This window comes from Pezoporus wallicus, unplaced genomic scaffold (assembly GCF_028554395.1).
Source record: "Pezoporus wallicus isolate ANWC-B61680 ecotype Strahan unplaced genomic scaffold, APGP_CSIRO_Pwel_v1 contig_6464, whole genome shotgun sequence".
NCBI lineage: Eukaryota > Metazoa > Chordata > Aves > Psittaciformes > Psittacidae > Pezoporus > Pezoporus wallicus.
The window spans coordinates 5,282,278-5,303,248 of NW_026642130.1; the positions used below are offsets into that span (position 1 = coordinate 5,282,278).

At 37.5% G+C, this 20,971-nt stretch overlaps 1 protein-coding gene across 2 annotated transcripts in view; it reads left to right on the top strand.

Moving 5' to 3' along the window:
- Positions 1-20,971, top strand: part of CD2AP (CD2 associated protein) — an 89,006-nt gene that overhangs the window by 52,105 nt on the left and 15,930 nt on the right. For both annotated transcript variants that reach the window (XM_057427714.1, XM_057427715.1), the window contains exons 5-11: positions 3,591-3,711; positions 6,261-6,445; positions 10,116-10,221; positions 14,187-14,278; positions 16,967-17,071; positions 19,558-19,594; positions 19,972-20,034. In XM_057427714.1, coding sequence (XP_057283697.1) covers positions 3,591-3,711; positions 6,261-6,445; positions 10,116-10,221; positions 14,187-14,278; positions 16,967-17,071; positions 19,558-19,594; positions 19,972-20,034 — 709 coding nt within the window. The remainder of the gene's footprint in view (positions 1-3,590; positions 3,712-6,260; positions 6,446-10,115; positions 10,222-14,186; positions 14,279-16,966; positions 17,072-19,557; positions 19,595-19,971; positions 20,035-20,971) is intronic.

A 20,971-nucleotide genomic window follows, 5' to 3' on the forward strand; every position in this document is an offset into this window, starting at 1 on the left:
GACTGTGATGGCAATGGTCCTCTGTATTTGAGTAGGGGTTTAGGGTGGAGGTTTCTTTTCCAACCTACATTCATCCTTGGTATCTGTTCCATTCAATAGCAACTTGTGTTGTAGGAAGAGTGCCTCTTACAAGAGTGAAACCTGTCAGGGAGCCTGCGGAAGAGACCAGAGTGGTTGTGGAAGGAACCTTTCCAGAGATAGGTGGAAAGCTTCTGTGAATGCTCCATCCCTGGTGGTGTTCAAGGCCAGGTTGGACGAAGCCCTGGGTGGCATGGTTTAATGTGAGGTGTCCCTGCCTATGGCAGGGGGACTGGAACTAGATGATCTTAAGGTCCTTTCCAACCCTGACTATTCTATGATTCTGTGGCAGGCTCTGACTTTCACTGCACCATCTCTTCTCACTGCCTTCCTGAGGGTCTGCGGAAGGAGGTTTCTTCCTGGCGATGTGTTTGAGAGTCCTTTTTAAGTGGCTTTATGTGACTGTTTTTCATATTCATGACATCTTTTGAAGAGAGTATTAATTCTTCAGGATCCTGACATTTACCAGGAAGGACTCTTCCGTTCTCTTAACAAGGAAGAAGTCATGTCTTTAGATGCATTTGTGCTAATGGTTTATAGAACTGAATAAACAGAGCGAGTGACTTGTAAAACCTGCTCATCAAAATCACAGATTCATAAGGAACAGTGTGAGTGGGTGTTTTGTAACTGAGTGCTCCTGGATAACCTCACCAGCTTGATTTGTGAATAGTGCCTGTACACAGCAGTCATGACTTCAGATGGTCCACGGAAGCATTTATGAGAGGCAGCATGTGCAGTAAACCGTTGTGGAAGCTGCTGTTTCAGGTCACACATGTCAACATCTGGAATGATTTTGGGAGGGGTGTTCAGTGTGAAGCAATACAAATGACCAAATAGTCAAACAGAATAAAAAGATCAAAGCATTTCCTCATCTGGTTTCTTAAGGAAACGTGTTTTATTTTATTCTTGTATTATTTTTTTTTTCCCCAAATCCTACCAGGTAGAAAAAATACTGTAGCTAACTTAAAGTTTTTATGCTGTTTGCGTGCTGGTTTTATGATGGTGTAGAATAGACCTGACAGGTGTAGGTTAGGTCTGCTTCACAAAACTGTATACTGATAAAACAAAAATGGAGAAAAAAGGTAGAAAATGCATTCTATTGGTTGTGTGGTATGCTGGGATACCTCGTCTCGGTATCTTGTCCTCACTGCTATGAGATGATTCAATTCCATTTATGTGTAAAAGGTGCAGTTTGTATATATGCAGATAATGCATAACTGTCACATCAAGCAAAGATCATTTGGTCACTTTTTTAATGGGGAAAATAAGAACGTGGGGTTTGAGTGCAAATTACATGAACCAAGTGTGCATGATAAATGTATCACTGCTGTAAAACCTTTATTTCTCCTTTGTTTTCCTCCCACTTGTGTCAGATGCAGTGCTAAATAACAGATTTATTTTTGTAGTATTTGCATGCTGTGTTATCAAGCATACTCAAAATTCACATGACTCTGTTAGTAAAATTCTGCAGAACTGCTTGTTTTAGGTTTTTTTTTTTTCTCCCCTTTTTGTTTATAAGTCTGAGTTTTCATTATCTTACAGAAAAAAGTTGATGGAATTCACACTAAAGTACTGGTGTGTGTACCAAAGCTGTAACTCCCTCTTGTGGAAATTGTATCATGTGGTAAGATTTTGAAATGGAAGATATGAGTTGTGAAATTGGGCCTTAGCAATACAGATGACAGAGATGCAGAGATATTCTCCACCAAATCATGTAGAACTTTTTAAACCTGTATTTTAATGATGTTTAAAGATAGCTTTTCTGGTAACACAGCTTGTCCATAGTCAAGTTTTTTTAAAAGTGGTGAGAAAGCAAAAGCTAATATGCTCAAGAAATTCCTGTTTTATTACTGATACTCTCGGCATTGGCGTCACTTTGCCTTGCAAGTGTGTAAAGTGCTTTGCTGAACTTATTTCTTGGCAGAAGAATAAATGGATGCTCCAGTTGCTTTCTGTATCGTAAGCATTAAAAGTCCGTTTCTCATGACTCTTGGGTGTAGTATGGGTGAGTCAAGGCGTTTGCATTTTCTGTATATGTAAAGCATGAGATGCTGGAGCCTGGTCAGCAAGTATAAGTAATCTGTGCTTAAAATTTGTTTCAGAGGATCAGACTCTGAATTTGAACCATCCACAGTTAAGGTATATTTGAGCATCAGAAAGCCTTTAAAAGTAACAATGCTCTTTTCATCTGTCTCTGTAGCTGCCAGGTTTTGCATGCATTCTGCTCGCCTGGAGGTAGGCTGGTGTCTAAACTGTGCCTGTGTGTCAGGCATAGTGACCTACTAAACAAGGCTAAGAAAGGATAATGTAAACAACTGCTGTTTGCCTTTTGTTTGTTTTTTCCTCTTGTTGCTTTTCTTTCTTGTCTAAAACCAGCTTTCCAGCCCTGAAATAGCCATCAAAATGAAATATTTTGAAAATTTATGTTAATTATAGTTTTAAAATAGTGCTCATTAGGCAAATGCATTTGATTTATTTAAGACACTTTGAAAACTGCTCATAAATTTGAAAAGCACAATTCTCACTCAGTCTTCTGGCCCTGTTTTACACTGTCACCTCTGTATGCCCAAATGCTGTATGTTCTGCTTTGGACCATGGGGTATTCCTGATAAATGTTCCATTAAATGTGAAGTATTGCAGTGTAAATGACAGTGTAAATTACAGGAATCCAAGCACATACCTGAGCACTGGAATCATTATGTTCCCTAATTCCTGGGTGAGTTTCTTTTCAGTGCAAAAATGAGTGGTTTTGTGAAAAGGAAAGCCAACAAAATTTGGTATCCAGTAGACCTATATCCTTAGGACTGTTGTTTGCCACCACAGAATCCTCATGTATCTTTGTTACCATCAGCAGCTGGCCAGCTCTGATGTGAAAATGTCTGCACCTTCTGTCCCAACTAGAGCCAGCATGTGCTATTCAGCCAGTTGCCTCCTGCTAGAAGGAATGGACAGCTTAGTTTTCTGTTACTCTGATGTCCTGAAGGACTTTTTTCTGTTCTATCCAATATTACCTGTATGAATTATATCTTTGAAACTTGTTTTTTTAATCACAATTTTTTGAAACTGTTTAATGGGTATGAGGCCAGTGGGAGTAGCACTGATAGAAACTACAGACACAGGAAAAGACAGATGGACAGCAAAAATCCATAAAAATTTCCTTAGCCAGGTTAAATGTTGCATTCTTCAACAGTGATATTTTCTTCTTCTGTTAGATGTGTAATGCGTCTTATGCTGTTTTACCTTGAGAAAGTTGGACATTTTGCTGCTGTTCTGGATTAATTGGCAGGGGCTAGTCTCATGTTTCAGGATCATTGATGAAGTGACAGTAAACCATTTTCTTGCTCTTCTTTTTGCCTATTGTTTCTACATCTTTGCGAGGCTTCTTTAAAGAGAAATCATGGTCATTTGAACTTCCCCAAAGTTGTTTGTAGAGTTTTACAAATGAAGCATGGATAGAATTTATAAAAATTTCCTTTTGCTTTATTAATAATGTGCCAAATATTTCTACACAGGTAGAAGAAGGCTGGTGGAGTGGCACACTAAATGGCAGGACAGGGTTGTTTCCTTCAAACTTTGTGAAAGAATTGGAAGTGGCTGATGATGGAGAAACACAGGACTCTCTGGATGACACAGGTGGTATTCTGTTGTAAACCTTTAAAGTCATTTTGGATCTCAGGTATAATTTAGAGTATAATGGTTATATTACAGCAAAAGATGTAAAGAATTCAAGCTTCCTAAGAATGGGAAGTATTGAATTTAATTCTAGAAAATACTGATGCTAGCTATGAAGATACCTGTCCTGCTCCCAATGCAGTTTTAATAAAATTGCAGTTGAGGTGTTGGTCTTGCAAGTGTATATTCTGCATTTGTAATAATAATAAATATGAAATTATTACTTCATTTAATAGCTTTTCTCAATCTTATTTTTGTAGACATGGGGTTCTTTAACACAGAACTTGAGTGTTTAACTCTCTCAGTTGAGAATTAAAACTTGAATTGAGGCTCTCTATACTGTTCTGATTCAACTTAAAAAGAATCCTGAGAAGGGGTCCCTGGTTCTTCACTGGTTTAATCTAACAATAAAATGTTTTTAAGGCAGTATTTACATTTAGCTATTCCTTTGTGGCTGTGGCAGTATAGCTTGAGAAGAAAGCAGTCTGTGAGTGCTGAATGGTACCAGGCAGGTGCGTGCTTTACAGGCAGTTCCTTGTTCCCTTGAAACTGCACCTTAGAGGCATTCTGTCTATGAAGACCTGTTTGAAGGCTGGGGACTTGTGACATGATACTGCTAGAATGGCAGTGTTCTTTAGGAGCAACATCTTAATGCAAGTTAATGGATGCTTGAAGACAGCTGCGTAATGTTCAAGGGGAAAAGTGATTTTTTTTTTTTTTTTTTTTTTTCTTTCCGTAATGCACACTCTCATTTACAAGATATTCAGTATTGATTGTTTCTAACAAGGGTTTGTTCAGAGATAGGGGAAAAAATGCCTGGCTTTGATTTTTCTTTTTATTGCTAATTTGTGGAAATACTTGCAGTAGCATAAACCAAAAGCTGTTTGACTTGAGCAGCCTCAAATAGCTTAGCGGCTGTCTCCTTGGAGGTCAAGTTCCTTGAATTAGTGGGGCCTGGAGAGATGAATTTACAAATGGGCATGTGTTGGTCTTAATTCCTGAATACAGAGATTAGTGGGACAGAACAGTAATTTCAAGTAATTGTATTTTCTGTCACTGTTAGTGGCCGAAAGTTATGATTTTCATAGTTATGACTTTAAGCCCCTCACACCTCCAGAGGTTGTATTTAATTTTTAGTATGTTCACAATAAGGATTTCAGGTATCTGCTAGTTCTCTCCTTACCACTGGGAAACAGTAAATGTCCTGTTCACTGAGCTATGGTCTTTCAAACATGCAACCTTTTCTTATCAGTGAAATATCTAGCTATCCTTTTAGGTATGTAAGAGGGATATAACTGAGTAGTAACTCAGTTGAGAAAAAGTGAGATACTGAAATCAAGAGCCACGTAACTTCACAGTATTATGAAAACCTCATACATTTGTGGCGGAGGGAAGAGGCTTTAATCTTCATTGCAATTTCCAGAAAATAACTTGACTGAAAAACTAAAAGATGTGGAGACTATTTTGAATTTGGTTTCTAAAAGCTCTCTATTTTCACATTACCATCTGGCATTCTGCATGTGGAAATAATTTGCCCATGAATACTGGTTTGTAGGTTTTAACAGATTTGATTGCAACTTAAAAGTTAAAAGAGAAGGAAAGGAAAAAATAATAAAAAAACAACCAACTAAACAACCAAACCAAAAAAAAAAAAAAAAAGGAAGGAAAAAAGGTGTATGTGTGTGTGTGGGGGGAGGAGATATAGATATCTTGGAAGAGTTTAAAAGGTTTTTAACTACATTTTTTTTTCAGAGAGAATAAATGTTGTCTCTCAAGACTGAAAGATTTAAAGAATACTTAATCACTGGTAGATAACACAAGTATTTATCTCTACCAACTATATCTGATATGAATGCTGAACTCCTTTAAAACAGGGTTTAGGTGTTACCAGGTTAAAAAGTTATTTAAATAAATTTGCAGTAAACTTTTCAGGTATTTTTGATAGTGCATTTTGAGAAAAAGGAAAATTTCAGTTTGGTGCCCTGAGAGGCATCATTTGATTGCTGAAACAACAAATGATGTGCTGAAATGCAGTTGTGATTTTTTTTTTTCTTCTCCCCGTGGCTGCTGAAACATAGTAGGACTCATTACTGAGCTTTATTGATTATCACTTTCAGCAGCTATAGCTGTGCAAATGACAAGTTTTAAATGTTGGACTAAGCCCATGTCTTTAGAGAATGCATAAGCAGCGTTTCTGAAAACTAATGGAAAACATTGATGTTAACAGGCTGTGGAGCCTGAGTGATAACTGAAATAGCAACCAATATGAGCGATCTAATGACTTAGTAGCCCAGAGTATTTAGTGCAATACTGGTGTCATTTCAAATGGTCTGAAGTTAAAAGTGCAAAAGGAGCAAATCTCAGGTATTACAGCTACAATAATGCTCCTAGAAATGATGTTTAGCAAGAGCAGTGCACGCAGTTGTGTTATTCCCACTTCTTTTTTTTTTCCAAGAAGAGCAAATAATTTCCAGTCTTAGACCAACTTTTTTTTTTCTTTTTTCTTTCAGAGTCTGTTTTCAGTGGTCCTACCTCACCTGTGGCCTCTCCAGGAAATGGGACTGAAACTGCATCTGGACCAGCACAGCCAAAGAAAGTCCGAGGTGTTGGGTTTGGAGATATCTTTAAAGAAGGCTCAGTGAAACTTAAGACAAGATTATCCAGTAATGAATCAGAAGATAAAAAGCAAGATAAGGTTCATACTGGTTCATATTGGCTTTGGCTTTTTTTTGTTTGTTTGGTTTGTTTTGGGAGGGAGGAGGGGGTTCCTATGTAAGTAATTTAGAAGACTTGGCTCTGAAGACAATGTTTCTTGCAGCTGCTGAATGCACTGGCCATTTAAAAATTTGTCAATATGGCTCCATAATCAGACCATATTCTTCTTATGGGGCTCTTGCCTATAAAACAAAACAACCCCCCTCAAACTTATTTCATAGTAAGTTATATTTAGCATTGATTCCAAAAGGTCTGTTTAAATGTTTTGGTATTTGAAGCATCAGAGAGGGAAAACAAAGCTGATATAAAAATTATCATTTCAAAGAGGCATGATGTGTTTGAGAAGTTACTGTGTTTTACGTCTCCAGTACGGTAAAATCTTTCCATGCAAGTTAAACTTGTCCTTTAAAACAAGCAATGTTTGGTGGTTTTTTTGTATGTTTTGTTTTGTTTTGTGTGTGGTTTTTTTTGTTTGTTTGTTTTATTTGTTTGTTTTTCAGGTTGTTTTTTTTTCCCATTCCCCTCCCCCCCCCAATTTTTGGTGGATGTTGAGATTGGTGTTCTAGGTGTCAACCATCATTACCAGTGTAAATGTCATTCAGTAAATGCTGCCAAGATTTTGGCTTTGGTGATGTCTTAGGTCAATGAGCTACATGAACTGGTGATTGTGTAAGCCTGAAAAAATCTGTTCTACAATTTGCATCCTTTTTTCTTTTCCTCCTTTTTTATGAGTGGGATAGGGGAAAAGGCACTTTTATTCTTTATATTGAACTTAAAGCTTAGAAGACAGGAGATAATGTGACAATGGTGGAATTGCTTTAGTTTCCCTTCTGTTTTGGTCTGGATCTGAGAGCACTATTACCCCTTGGAAGCACAATAGCAATACACAGTCCTTTATCTTGAACTTATGTATTGTTTATGCCATGAGCTTCTATACGGACTTGCAGCTCTTGATAAATTAAAGGCAGTGGAGATAATCCACTGTTTCAGTTTTTATTCAGGTGGTCAATGAAAGCAAGCTTTTAAAACCTTGGACAATTTCATATTTTTTTTTGTTGTCTGTGGGTTATGGTCATTAATGCTGTTTGTCAACTGATTTGCTTTCCTCTGCTGCCATGGAAATAATTGTAATGGTGTAGGGCAAACATGGCATGAGTCCCTAGGAAGGGGGCAGAGACAGAGACTCCCTTGAATGTGTTTTCCATTGGTAGCAGTGTGAAGAGCAGTGCTCATCCACCTATAGACATGTATGTTCTCTTTGTTTCTGATCCTGTCAAAACATCAGGTGATTTAGAAAATAAAAGTTACAAGTGTGTTGCCTTCCATTTAAGGCTCAAGGAATGTTATTTCCTAAGGAAGGTGTTGCTCAACTTCAGAGTCCTTTCAGCATATGGATGGAGGGAGGCTTTTTACCAAGGTCTGTAGTGACAGAAGAAGGAACAGTGGCTTTAAATTGAAGGAGGGCAAGTTTAGATTGGACATAAGGAAGAAATTCTGCACTGTAAGGGTGGTGAGATGCTGGCACAGGCTGCCCAGAGAAGCTGTGGCTGCCCCCATTCCTGGCAGTGTTCAAGGCTGGGTTGGATGGGGCTTTGAGGTACCTGGTCTAGTGGAAGGTGTCACTGCCCATGGCAGGGGTTTGAAACTGGAGGAGCTTTAAGGTCCAACCCAAACCATTCTGTGTTTCTATGAAGGCTCAGTGATTTTCCTCAGTTCTCTCCGGGCTTTGTACCTTGCAGCAGAATTCTGTGGTATCATCACATCCCCTTGTGAATGCTGTTAGACTAGGCTGTCAGGACCCAGCTTTCAGTTTGCTTTCTTGTTGTGAGATTGATCATTCGAAAGCATGTTTCCCTACATTCTACCTTGTAACTTGGGAGTATAAAGAGCCTAACTAAAGTATTTTCAATTAATATGAAGTCTGCTCAGACATTTTGAATTGTGTTATTTGACTGTGCATAAACACTGAAATATGTTGTTGCTCTGTTGTTGGTTGGCTTGCCTGGGAAGTTGTTATAGGCCATTTCTCAGCAAGAGGGAAATGAAGTGCAAAACCAGTTTTGCATACCTTAAGGACAATGAAATAAACAGTTGAGTTTAGCACTTAATATTCCATTTATGCTTGTTGCCAAGGTCATCTCAAAGGTGGACAGACTTACAAAACAACATAGAGAGCCGTAGAAAGGTAATTCTCATGAAGGTTTTGCAAAAATGAACGACTTCTTTTGACTTGTGCTCAGCTCACTTTGGAGCTAGATGGAGGGATGCTGGAAGGCTGTTCTCAGTCTTTGAGCCAGTAAGGAAAAAAGCTGTCATCAGGAAACTGTAGAGAGTTTTGTTTTTTTGTTTTTTTGTTTTTAAACTTGGGAAATTCAGAGACTGTTCAGCACAGGAAGGCTGAGCTCTGATGTATCTGAAGTGCTCTAGAGTATATATGGTCCTGCAAGAGGGAGTTTCAGCTGGTGCCAGCATCCTGCCTGGGCTCAGGCTATTTATACCCTGCCTGCCTAAACTTGCTTTCATACCTTTACTTGCATCCCATTTTGGAAGAGGGAAATGTAGAGAACTATTTCCATGTTGGACTTGTTTAATCCCATAGGTGGGTTATTTTAGTGCTTACTTCATATAGCATTCTGGAGCAAGTTAAATCACATATGTACTTAACATCATGAGTGACCGTGGCTTCTGCTATGATATGTCAGAGGTACCAAACACCAGTTCATAGTCACTGCCTGGTTTTAAGGAGTAAATCTATTTTTTTTTTTGGCAGTAGAAAGTCTGCAAAGTTAACCATAAATGCAAATGAACAGACTAACTAAAGGCAAAGGGAGTTTTCACATCAGTAACATTATTAGGGCTACTCAGGTAAGTACTGACTGTACGATCATATTCTATGTTTGTAGCTTGTAAGTCTATGAAGAAGTGGATGCAGCTGAGCCTGTCTGAATCTTCCTGGCAGCTCAGTGTGTCTCCTGGGTGGAGGAAAAAAATCCACATTAGAACAACTACTTTGGTTGGAGGTTAACTTTGAAACTTGTTACTGGTTGCAATGCCTTTCTGTTACTTTGGTTCAGGCGAAATCTCTAGTGGCACTTACCTGTTCTGTATGAATTGCTGAGAGTGAAGGGAAGCTAGAGTGGGTTTTCATGTGATTTTACTTTTGTCTGAATAGTTAAAAGCTGTTTGCCTCTTCAGCTGAGGTGGTTTATAGCTACTGAATATTACTGCTTTATTCCAGAGCACGGTAAGCATGGTCAGTGAGTTACTTTCAGTAGAGCTGTTAAAGAAGTGCTTCTTGCTCTGTGCTGGAGGAAGCAATTTTCAGGCTAATGGAAAAGTAACACTTGGAACTGCTGAAATACAATTGCAAAAGTATATCTGGCAATATTTTGAGATTGTCTTCCAGTTTCAAATCTGTGCTCTATCTTTAATCAGTAGACAAAATTCTAATCGCTGTAGCTGTAATGAGGTAACTACAGTAAGGAAGTACTTAAGCAAAAAGCATATTGAATCTCTTGCAGACGGTCATTTGCATCATGCCAGCTAATGAAAACCTGAGTATGTTCTGTAGCCTAATAAAAAAATGGGGTGGGGGGAAACAAACCCTTATAAAGAATTTTTGCTAACAAAGTTCTCTTTTGTTTATACAGACATTACCTAACCATCCCCCTGGAACAAAGCTAGTTCATTTTCCCAGTACAACAAAAACTGAGAACTTGTCAGAAGTAACAAAAGCAGAAGCTGAAAGTAAACTTGGTAAGGCTGGAAATTTACATCTATTACTTGGTAGTGCTCTCTAGAGAAGTATTTGGTTGTCAAATTTTTTTGTGTTAAGTCTTACACAAAAATCCAGTATACTCAAAACCAATGTTCTGTACCTTTCAGGAGTTCTGTAAATGCAAATGAGTCTAAAAAAGATTTTACTTGCATTTCTGTGGAAAAGGAATCAAAATATTTGTAGGATTGTCCCCCAGAACAAAATTAAGCTGGGGTATGAAGTTTTATTACAGCAGTCTCTTTGCATTATTTTGCTATCTTGATCTGTGCAGACTTACTGTCTGCCTAGCTTTTAGTGTTCAGATGGAATGCTGAAAATCTATTGCTATGGAACAGTCCCTTAATTTGGTTTCTGTCACTAGATTACAGAAGTCACTTTCTAGGCTTAGGATTTACCGTGGAGTTGCTAGTGTGCTCTCATAACTGTCAAACTGAAGTTGCTTGCATCAGAAAGTTGGTGTTGATGTTTTGTGGAAGTCTGTTCCGTAGATAGTTCCACTGTGATTCTAACTTTTTTTATTTGTCTTTTTTATTATCTCTAAGAATCTATGACTTCATTTAACTCCCAAATTGCATAGTTTTAAATAAAGGGATATTTTTAAGCCAACCCAAAACATCTTGTGGGAGCGCCAAAGTCATATAAAAAATTAACTTCAATTATACGATGTGTAGACAGCTCATTTTGCCTGGTTCCAGAGCAGACTCTTTTTTTTTTTGACTTCTGTATTATAATTTCAAGTATATTTTTGTTTTATGTGGAAATACTTTATTTTGGTGCAAGTGGGTTGTTTAGGTGGAGTGCATAATTTGCAGAAATAGGAAAACTGCAACAAACAATTGACTTTAGTTATGCCCAGGAGTTCTGTAGTGTAGCACAATAGGGCACTTGAAACAGGATGTTTGTCAGAGCCCTGGTTACCTGTGGCTTTAACAGTGTATAAGGTATCCTTGCTGTTCTAGCCATATTCTGGCTTTGCTGACTTGGATAGTATGACCATATTTCCAAACAGATGATTACTGTCAAGAAGTGTTTGGTGAAATGGGTTGAGAGCAGTTAATATTTATGTTTTGCCATTACAAAGCATACATCAAAAGCTTGCATATGATACAAATGATTCGATGAAAGTTCCTGCTAACTTGCAACTTTGAAATCTTTCCTAAACATCAAAATTGGGATTATCTTTGGATCTTGCTTTTAAACCGTTCCAGTGCTGTTGCTGTAAGTGCACCAAGACAATGTACAACCCTGAGCACAACTCTTCCTAAAAAATCTGAACATTCAGTACTGAACACTTATCATTCAGTATTTAGCTCTTTGCATAATTTCAGATGCATCTCATGCTAAAAACATAGAAATTGGACTAATCCAGTAGCTATGTTGGGTGTCTTCCCCCCAGAGGAAGAATACGTCAGAGAGGAGCTTAAATATGATAGTAATAGATGCTGTAGGAGAACATCAGTAGATAGACAACATTTAAGAACATTATACCACCTTTGAAGAAAGCTTGGTTTTATGTAGTGTTTTTATTTCAACATCTACTATTGCATAGTTTATGTATGTAATCCTCAGTTTTGAGAGAGTGAGTTTACAATAAAATGCGTTCAGCATGTTAGCAAACAGAGATCTCCAAAGTTTTTAGACTGGTGTGGCTGATTTTGTGGTGTGGCTCTGCTATTTCTGTGAATCTTGTTTTGGCATCTGCAGCAAATATGAAAAAATATTTTGTTTAAAAAATAATCACCATTTGACCCCTCTTTCCCCTTATTATGTTAGAACACAACATTTGTGATTGTTATCATAGAATCATAGAATAGTTAGGGTTGGAAAGGACCTTAAGATCATCTAGTTCCAAACCCCCTGCCATGGGCAGGGACACCTCACACTAAACCATGTCACCCAAGGATTTGTGATTGTTGCTATTGTATTGGTCGAACCAAGTCTTGGAAAAGATTCAATTTCAAACTACCTTTTATTAAAAATATTCATTGAAGTTCAGATTTACTGTTTTGTAAATACCATTTTAGATTTAAATGCTCAGAAATCTAAACTGGACTATTTTCTTCTTTAACTACTGGCAGAATATCAGGTTGTCGTGGTTTAAACCCAGGACATAGGTTTACAAACCAAGGTTCTGAAGTGGCAAAGTTGTGCATGCTCGTAGTGTACCTGGCTGGGTTTCTCAGCTGGTGCTGACTGCTGGTGCTTACAGTCTGGCATGTGTGGGAACCTTGGTGGTCTGTGGGGTGTCAGGGCTCCCTGTCCCCAGCCTTCCTGGCAGCTAGAGCAGAGTGAAAGGTCCCCTTTCTGGTGATGTTTCTGCCTGTTGTGAGGCTTGGTGTATGTGAGGAGGGGAGAAGTGCAGAAGGTATAGAAATGTATTACGCTTGGTTTGTACTTACTCACTAATAATGAATAAAATCCCCAAATTTGATAGATAGTTGTAGTATATCTGTTGAATCTCATTTTAGTCAGTGTGGTGGATTTTTTTTTTTACCTAGATTTAAGCATTTGTCTCTGACATGGTTCTTCCTATGGCTCTGTAATTCTTCATAAGCTGCAATATAGTCAATCTACAGTTGAGCATTTTTGATCACTAGATAAGGCTGTAAAATAATGCAAGTTCTTGTATTTGGGATTACTCATGTGGTTACATATCTATGTCTATCTGTGTAGATAAATCTATCTCTTAATCTTGACATACTTTTACATTTATCATAGTGGTTGTTCCTCACCAAGGTAAATTTTTAATTAACAGAATTTGTGTGTTTTTTTTAACTAAAGATTTGTGTCATGATTAAACAAATACAAAACAACAGCAACAAGGTTCAACTGCAATTCATTTCTTTTCTTACCATCCAGCAGCAGGCAGTCATTAAGACTTGCATATGATCCTCATGATGCCTTGGTGGTGTGCTGCGCTCTAAGTGGGGGTTGGTGCAGCTGCTCACCTGTGTGTGTTGTTAGTGCCAAATATGTGTTTAGGTTATGGCAGCACAGTAGAGTCTTTTGTTTGCTTCCTCTTCCTTAATCTGTCAGATACAGAAATATATTCTTTTTATATGCCAAATTATTTTAAATGTGCTGGGGTTAAAAAGGGTGCAAAAGGGATTGTGTTGCAATCAAGCCTTCTATATTAATGTATTTTGGCCTTTTTCATGTTTGTGTTCTAGTGTGGGAAAGGAAAATGAATCCTTCTGCTTTTTCACCTGAAAACCTTATCACAATTTTAAATGGATTAGTTATTGAACTGTACCAAATTGAAAGAAAGGAATTATTCTGTCTACTTTTGCAGAAGAGGCTGTGACTGTGAGCTGATCACTCGGATGAGCTCTGGTTTCAGGTGCTTAGCCAAGGAATTCCTTTGCTTCAGTTATTTGGTTTTACAGCAGAATTTCACATTTGCTGGGTATTTGAAGTTTCTGTAATTGTACATGTTAATAAAGGATGATGTCACCTTGAAATGTTTGAATGTATTTAATTAGGATTGCAAATTTGAGATTTAGATCAAATTTGAAAATAAAAATCATATAAACTCTCAATAAAAGCTCCAAACAATATTTGTCTAAAGTAGCTTAAACCAGAGTATATAATGCTATGGAGAGGGTTAGAGAAGCTGTTATAATTTAACTTAGTAGACTCTTCTCCCTCTGAAGTCAGAGTACTTGAATTAAGTTGCTGTTGTGGAAAAAAGTGTTTTAGAGCTTAAACTCTTGATATAACAAAGATTTATTTCCATTGTTCTGTAAATATAGACTTTTATTTTTTCTTGTGATATGGGTACATAGTGAACATGTAAAGCTCTCCCAGATGGCTCATCTAGAAGGGAACTATTATTATAGTGTTAATTTCTGAGCTCTTCTTTTGGACAGCAAAAGTGATCTAGTGTTATGTATGTTAGTACCTATGGAAAGCAAATATGGTTAATTGTGCTGCTTTGTTTCAGCCAAGGAATATTGCAGGACAGTGTTTCCCTATGACGGCTCAAATGATGAACTGAGCTTTAAAGAAGGCGAGATCATTCAAATAATCAGTAAGGTAAGATGTTCAGTCTGCTTTAACCGTTTATGTAGCTTTTGTGGGTTTTGCACAGGTAGATAATGTATAAAATATGAAAGCCGGAGGGTCTGTTGAAGTAGATAATCCTGTAGACTGATTTGTCTTGTGTGAGAGTCAACTCTTCTGTACTTGGTGGAGATACAGATGTCCTTAAAGATGGTTCTGGAGTAGGAAGTTATCTTAGATTCCTCAAAGGCCAGTCAGATCAGTGTACACCCAGTACCAAATGCCTTTTTAGAGGGGAAGTTGGAAAAGCTTTGCAAAGAGCCCTTTTACCTTCAGAACTTGTACTTTTTCTCTGGTGATAGACCAGGCTGACCTATCTATCAGGTAGTGGTTGGAAAGTATTATTGTCAAAAGGTGAGAAATTAGGATCAGTACTTAGATTTTGGTCTAGGTATTATGAAAAAAAAACTGCAGGTATTTTCAGCAGGAGAATGAAGTTCAGGTTATTTATTGAATATTTAAAACTCCTTTCTGAAAGAGCATCTTGTTGCAGAGATGGTTTTAAACAACAAAAGAACCTATCCATACATAATATCCCTCCAGTACTCTGAAGCCGTTTGTTAGTTTATATGCTGCTATATGTCCTCAACGTAAAAAAGACATGGAACTGTTGGAACAAGTCCAGAGGAGGGCCATGAGGATGATCAGGGGGCTGGAGACCTCCTGTATGAAGACAGTTGAGAAAGGGGCTGTTCAGCCTGGAGAAGAGAAGGCTGGTTGGAGACCTCATAGCACCCTTCCAGTATCTGAAGGGGGGGGCTCTAGGGATGCTGGCGAGGGACCCTTCATTAGGGACTGTAGTGCTAGGATAAGGGGTAATGGGTTAAAACTTAAACAGGGTAAGTTCAGGTTAGATATAGGGAAGAAGTTCTTTACTGCGAAGGTGGTGAGGCACCAGAAAGTTGTGAATGCTCCATCCCTGGCAGTGTTCAAGGCCAGGCTGGACAGGGCTTTGAGCAACCTGGTCTTAGTGGAAGGCATCCCTGCCCATGGCAGGGGTGTGGAACTGGATGATCTTAAGGTCCTTTCCAACCCTAACTATTCTATGATTCTATATTAAGGAATAGTGACTTGGCTAAAGAAAAGTGAAAATTCTTTTTTTTTTTTTTTTGTTTGTTTTCAGCTTTCACAGCAGAAGGAAAGTAATACCTGTTTTGTTGTTTTTTTTTTTTTTTTGTGGAGGAGTTTAAGTTTATGGAAAAGCTGAATGCTTTTCTTAACAAGTTATTGGTATTACTGACTGTAATTGCAGTGGAAAAAAGTATTTATGGAGACCACTTTTTCAAACATGACAGCTCTTGATTCATCTTCAGTGAAACTCTTACCTCTCTGTCCCTCTTAAATTTACCCCAAGTTTATCCAAAGCATATGCTGGTCCAAATGGGAGCAAAGCAGAGTTATACAGAGCAGAGCTCTCCCTCTAAAACCATCTTCTGAAGTCTGAGTGTATTAATGTAACTTTAAGTTGGCTGCCCCAATCTGGGGTTTTGATCTGCCATGTGTAAAGGTAGTTTTCTTCTAGTACGTAAGTATCTGTAAAGCCTGTTCCTATTGGCCATTTATTTTCTGTTGTGTTATGTATGATCATTTGCCATGAAGTTGTCTCTGACTTCCTAGCATACCCTCAGCACTGGCTAAATGAAGTTTAGCACTAGATGCATTTTCCCATTCGTGACTGCTCACTGCTCAGAAGCTGGACTCTATAGTACTTAATTGAAAGGGTGACAGAGGGAGGAATAGGAGAAAACTTTACCAGACTTTTATTTTCAGCACTTATCGCCTATTCACGTCTTTCTTGCTGATTCCTCCTTCAGTTTAATGTGGGGTGAGATTTTTTTAAAACCTTTTTTCCCCCCAGTCCTCTACCTATTCCGTGTCCCAGCCAAATCAATTACCGAATTATTCTTGTTGTGTACTGAACTTTGGAAGGAACTACTTGGTGCTGCTAACAGAGGCATATGTCAGCAGTAATCCACTTGGAGCTGTATGCAGGGGTGACATCTGCAGTATTTTGGCTCTGAGGAACAGAGGAAAGCTGTTATTTATGCTGCCAAAATATCCAAATAACATCGTACTTTCTGCTATGGATAAACTAAGGCCTTGATCCAGTAAGATCATGTCATGGATTTTTACGCAACTGAATTAATTCGCCCTCCCTCTGCCCCTCTTTAATTTTAACTTATACCTTAATGTGGTTATAATGGGTATATCCTCTTGCTTCTTCACCCTTTTCAGACCAGTGGACCTGATTCATCACATCAGAATCGCTTTTGCTGAGTAAAATTCTGTGTTACACCAATACCACTTGAAGTATTTATTGAATAAGTTGCCAGCTAAGGAAGTTGAGTATATTGAATACTGTGTGTTGGGTCATACTGGGTTTACATACTTTTTTCCCTTTGCAGATCTTATCCTTATACCCTTATCTTATATATGATGTAATATACATCTCCTGCTTGTTAGAAAACAAACAAAAAGTGACCAAACCTGATCTGTAGCTGTTTCCCTTTGGAAAGGTGGCCAAAGTATTCCTCTGGTAAATGTGGTATTTCAGAAAAACAATTATTTTATATTGTGGATAAAAGCAAAAATATTCCTGTAACCGTATCTCTTCTGGGGAAGGAGTAAATCCTGATTCAAACGTCCTGTTGTTTATTTTAGGACACTGGAGAGCCAGGCTGGTGGAAAGGAGAACTCAATGGTAAAGAAGGAGTCTTCCCAGATAATTTTGCTGTTCAAATACAAGAGTCTGATAAAGACTTCCCTGTAAGTTCTTACGTGTATCATTTAGTATCAAAAAAAATAGATGGAAATGCAAACAATAAAATTCTTCATAGCATGTTAAGCTGCTTAAAATGTTATTACAATTGTAGCGATTTTAACTTTATCTTGAATTAGGTATATCAAAGTAGAAAGACTTAAAAGCTAATGCTTGTCTTTAAACTTCTTAATTGTTAAAAAGAGGCATGCTTTTTGATATTAACTATATCAGTGAGGATGATTAGGTCATATAGAAAAGGATATGGTTCTGATAACATTCTGTAATATGTAACTCATTACTGTCTTCAATCCTTACTGTTTTGAAAAGATATATAAGCAGTTGGTCTTCTTCATCTGTAGTCCTGTAAGCAACTATAATTGAAAATACTGAATAGCCCCTGTAAGTCCGACTGGGATTTTTCCATGCTCAGACTTGCCTGTAGGCAGCAGTGCATGAGTCTTTGGATAGGATCTAGAAATATCTTTCTCCTACCATCTCATGTGCTAAATTGTAGAAATGCATGGTTTCATGTGGTACTTCTTGGTCTTGTAATTTTGGTTCTTATTTTATAATTTTCTTGTTGATGGCTGCGTTAATTCACAAATGTACATCATCTTCAGATGGGATGGATTCAGGTCCAGGTCAGAAAATCTAAATGCTGAAGCATGTATCTCAGCAGAACAGTGAGTTTCATAGTAATTTAGTGCCATTTCATATGGAATTGGAGACATTCACAGAGAATTGCTAGGTACAACCTGATAGTTATTAATTTAGCATTTAGCCTCAGTTACTTAACATACACAGAAAGTCTAGTTATTCCAAGTCAGAATTTCCTTCTTAACTTGATTCTCAGCTTTGCAAGAATGGCATAAATGCTGTAACATACAGCTGACATGATTTGAGGGGTAGGTGGGAAGTATTACTGTTTTGCAATACAGAATTACTCTTTGAGAAAGGAAAGAGAAATTGTTCTTTTACCGTAAACAATGTCTCCTGTAGACAAACCCTGCTTTAATCCTTTATTTTTCATTGTATAGTGTGTCTTAGTACAGGGATTCACCTGGCACTGAGCAGCTTTGAAGTTCAAAGCATTGGATAGCTGATTATTATAATCGGCTATTTGATACTGACTTGATAAAAAACACAGATCAGAATCATGTAATGGCGGGGTGATGCTGAGCTCTCAGCATAATTGGTTTTGATATAGGCAGAAATGCTGCACAGCTGGATAATGTATCTATGTTTGAGGGAACGAAAGAAAATATGGTCTTGTTACTTATGTTCACCAGCTCTTGTGTTCTCTGAAATTAGAGGAAGAAATTTAATATGGGTTTTCATGCTTGCTTAGTTACATTTCGCCTATTAGAATAAAATCCTTCTGCATTAAGAGCAGCTTATTCAATAGTGGTAGGGGCGCAGAAGTGAAATCCACCCATAGCAACTGTTTCAAAAATACTTACTACAAGGTGTTTTGGAGGGGCTCTATTAGACTAAGCCCATACGGTTTCAGCAGTGTTTGGATAAAGAATGAGTTTGTTTGGTTTTTTTTTTGCAGGCTTTTGTGATTGCTTTATCAGTGAGTCTTGTCCTTAGTACAGCCACAAAGATAGCTCTTCTAGAGCATTTTTGTTAATTGCATTCTAAGGATGAGGTGGTTTGAGATGCCGGTCCTGAGAGATGCCAGTTCTCCTTCAACAGGAGAGGTTTAAATTGAATTTTACCAGCTTAAGGAAAGTGATGAGTGATTGCATTTTAAAATAAAGTTAGTTTCAATGTACAGTGTAGTGATGACCACACTGGGAAAGCAAGCCAAAGACTATGGCACTGTAATACTTTGTACAGTTTTTGAGCAAATACAGCTAATGTAGTTTGTCCACCTTTCCCACTTAAATATACAGTGATAAGGAAGCTCAAAATAGTATTTAGAACCTGCAGTGTTTATATTGCAAAGGCTGCTATTTTAATTTGTTTCCTTGTGCTTGTAATTTCGGAGTCAGTTAATTGAAATAGTTCTTCTGATACTTACTTCTGAATTTTTTTTTTCTGTGAAAGTGACCAATTTTAGGTCAAAAATTTACCTGATTATTCTTTTAAATTGCATTGTACTAAGACTGAGGTTTGCATAATGAGGTTAAAATGGTTGCCATCAGAACAATTCTTTGGACTAAAACAGATGTAATTCTTAGGTTTTAGTTCTTTGTGCTTCTACTGCTTATACACACTGCTGAAGCACTGATCTGATTGGAAGATTTTGATCTGATTTGCATTTTGTTTTTGCAACTGGCTGGCTAGGAGATATGAGAGGAATTCCTCCAGTTCTGTTTCCTGTCTGTGAATTGATTGCCTCCTTTGTGAAATACTTTAAAATCAGCTAGTAAACAAGCTAGACATTACAGTATGCAAAACAAAACACTGAGTCTGTCTTCAATAGATAATATCTGTTTGTTTGAGTAATATTTTTATTTATTCTTTGTTTTGGTTTTTTTTTTAGAAACCAAAGAAACCTCCACCTCCAGTTAAAAGTCCAGGTATGTAGTGTATGAATAGTGGTACATATTTGAGGAAATATTAAATTGGAAGCAGTGCATGACTTCAAAAGAAAATTCAGAAGTAACTTTGTATTTTCTAGTGATCCAACCACCCATAGTCGCAGCTTGAGGTTACTTTTTATGCTTCATGTAGTATGCTGTTGCTATATATTTTTTGAAATCATGATGAAGCCTACATTGGAAACACTTTAAGACAGGCCTACTCTTTTCTGGGCTGAAATGAGTGTTTATAAATAGTATTTCACTCCTTGCAAAGGAGAGAGTATAAACACAAATTGGTCTATGTCATATTTTTAGTTAGTGAAGTAGATAATTAAACCTTTTGAGAAATGTCTATGGTTTCTTTTTGCATTCAGCTCCAAAGCCTGAATTGCCAACTGGAGAGAAGAAATTACCTTCTTTGAGGCCGGAAGAAAAAGGTGAGACCAATTTTCTTCATTGAGAATTTCAGACCAAGGTCTTGTGAATGAGTTAGTTTTTAGCTTTACTTCTCTGTTCAATAGGTACCTGTTTAGAAGATGACATGTAGATTCCCTTGATACCATCTACTGAAGTTGTTGTGTCTGTGATGTTCTGGAAATGTCTTTAGAGTGATTAGAACAAGAACTAAATTTCTTGTAACTGCATTATATTCTGAAAAATATATATTGCACTGCATAATGACATAGTTACTATTGAATTGATGTAAAGATATTTCTGTGATAGTTATTGCAGTTCTGAATAGCAATAGTAAGTTACTAGAAATGGAAGCATTTGCTGCTGCATCTGAATGTTTTGGCCAAAGTCAGTCTCTGATGGAAAATGTTTTTGAAAGAAATACACAGAACAGTCATAGCACTCCTTTGACAGATGTTAACAGTGGCAATGCTCATGAGACTTCTTTCCTGTTAATTCTTTCTATATTCCATGTTTTCCTGCCCCATGGAATTTGGAGGTAATCCCCATCAAACTGTTTTGATTGTGTTTAAAAGTCAGAAGCTTAAACAAACATGCTTGCTGGGTCTTAGAGAAGAAATTCAGATGTTACTGCAGCTTAACCATATTACAAAAACAAACTCTGTTCTCTGAACAGCGACAGGTGGCTGACCATGGCTTTTTGACAAGTAAGCCTGCTCAGTGGGTTACATGGCTTCCTTGGGCAGATTTTGCAAACCACATTTTAAACAAAGCACGTTTTCAGGTGTTTCATTTGAAGGATACTTGCTGAAATCAGCTATGTTTCCTCTGCATGTGAGCAAGCAAATTATTTTTAGCTGTTCGAACAGTATCTTCAGATGTGATTTGGGATCAGCTGTATGGTTCTAGAAATTTTGATCACTTGGCTCTTATTGTTTAAGTTTACTTAACCTGAAGTAA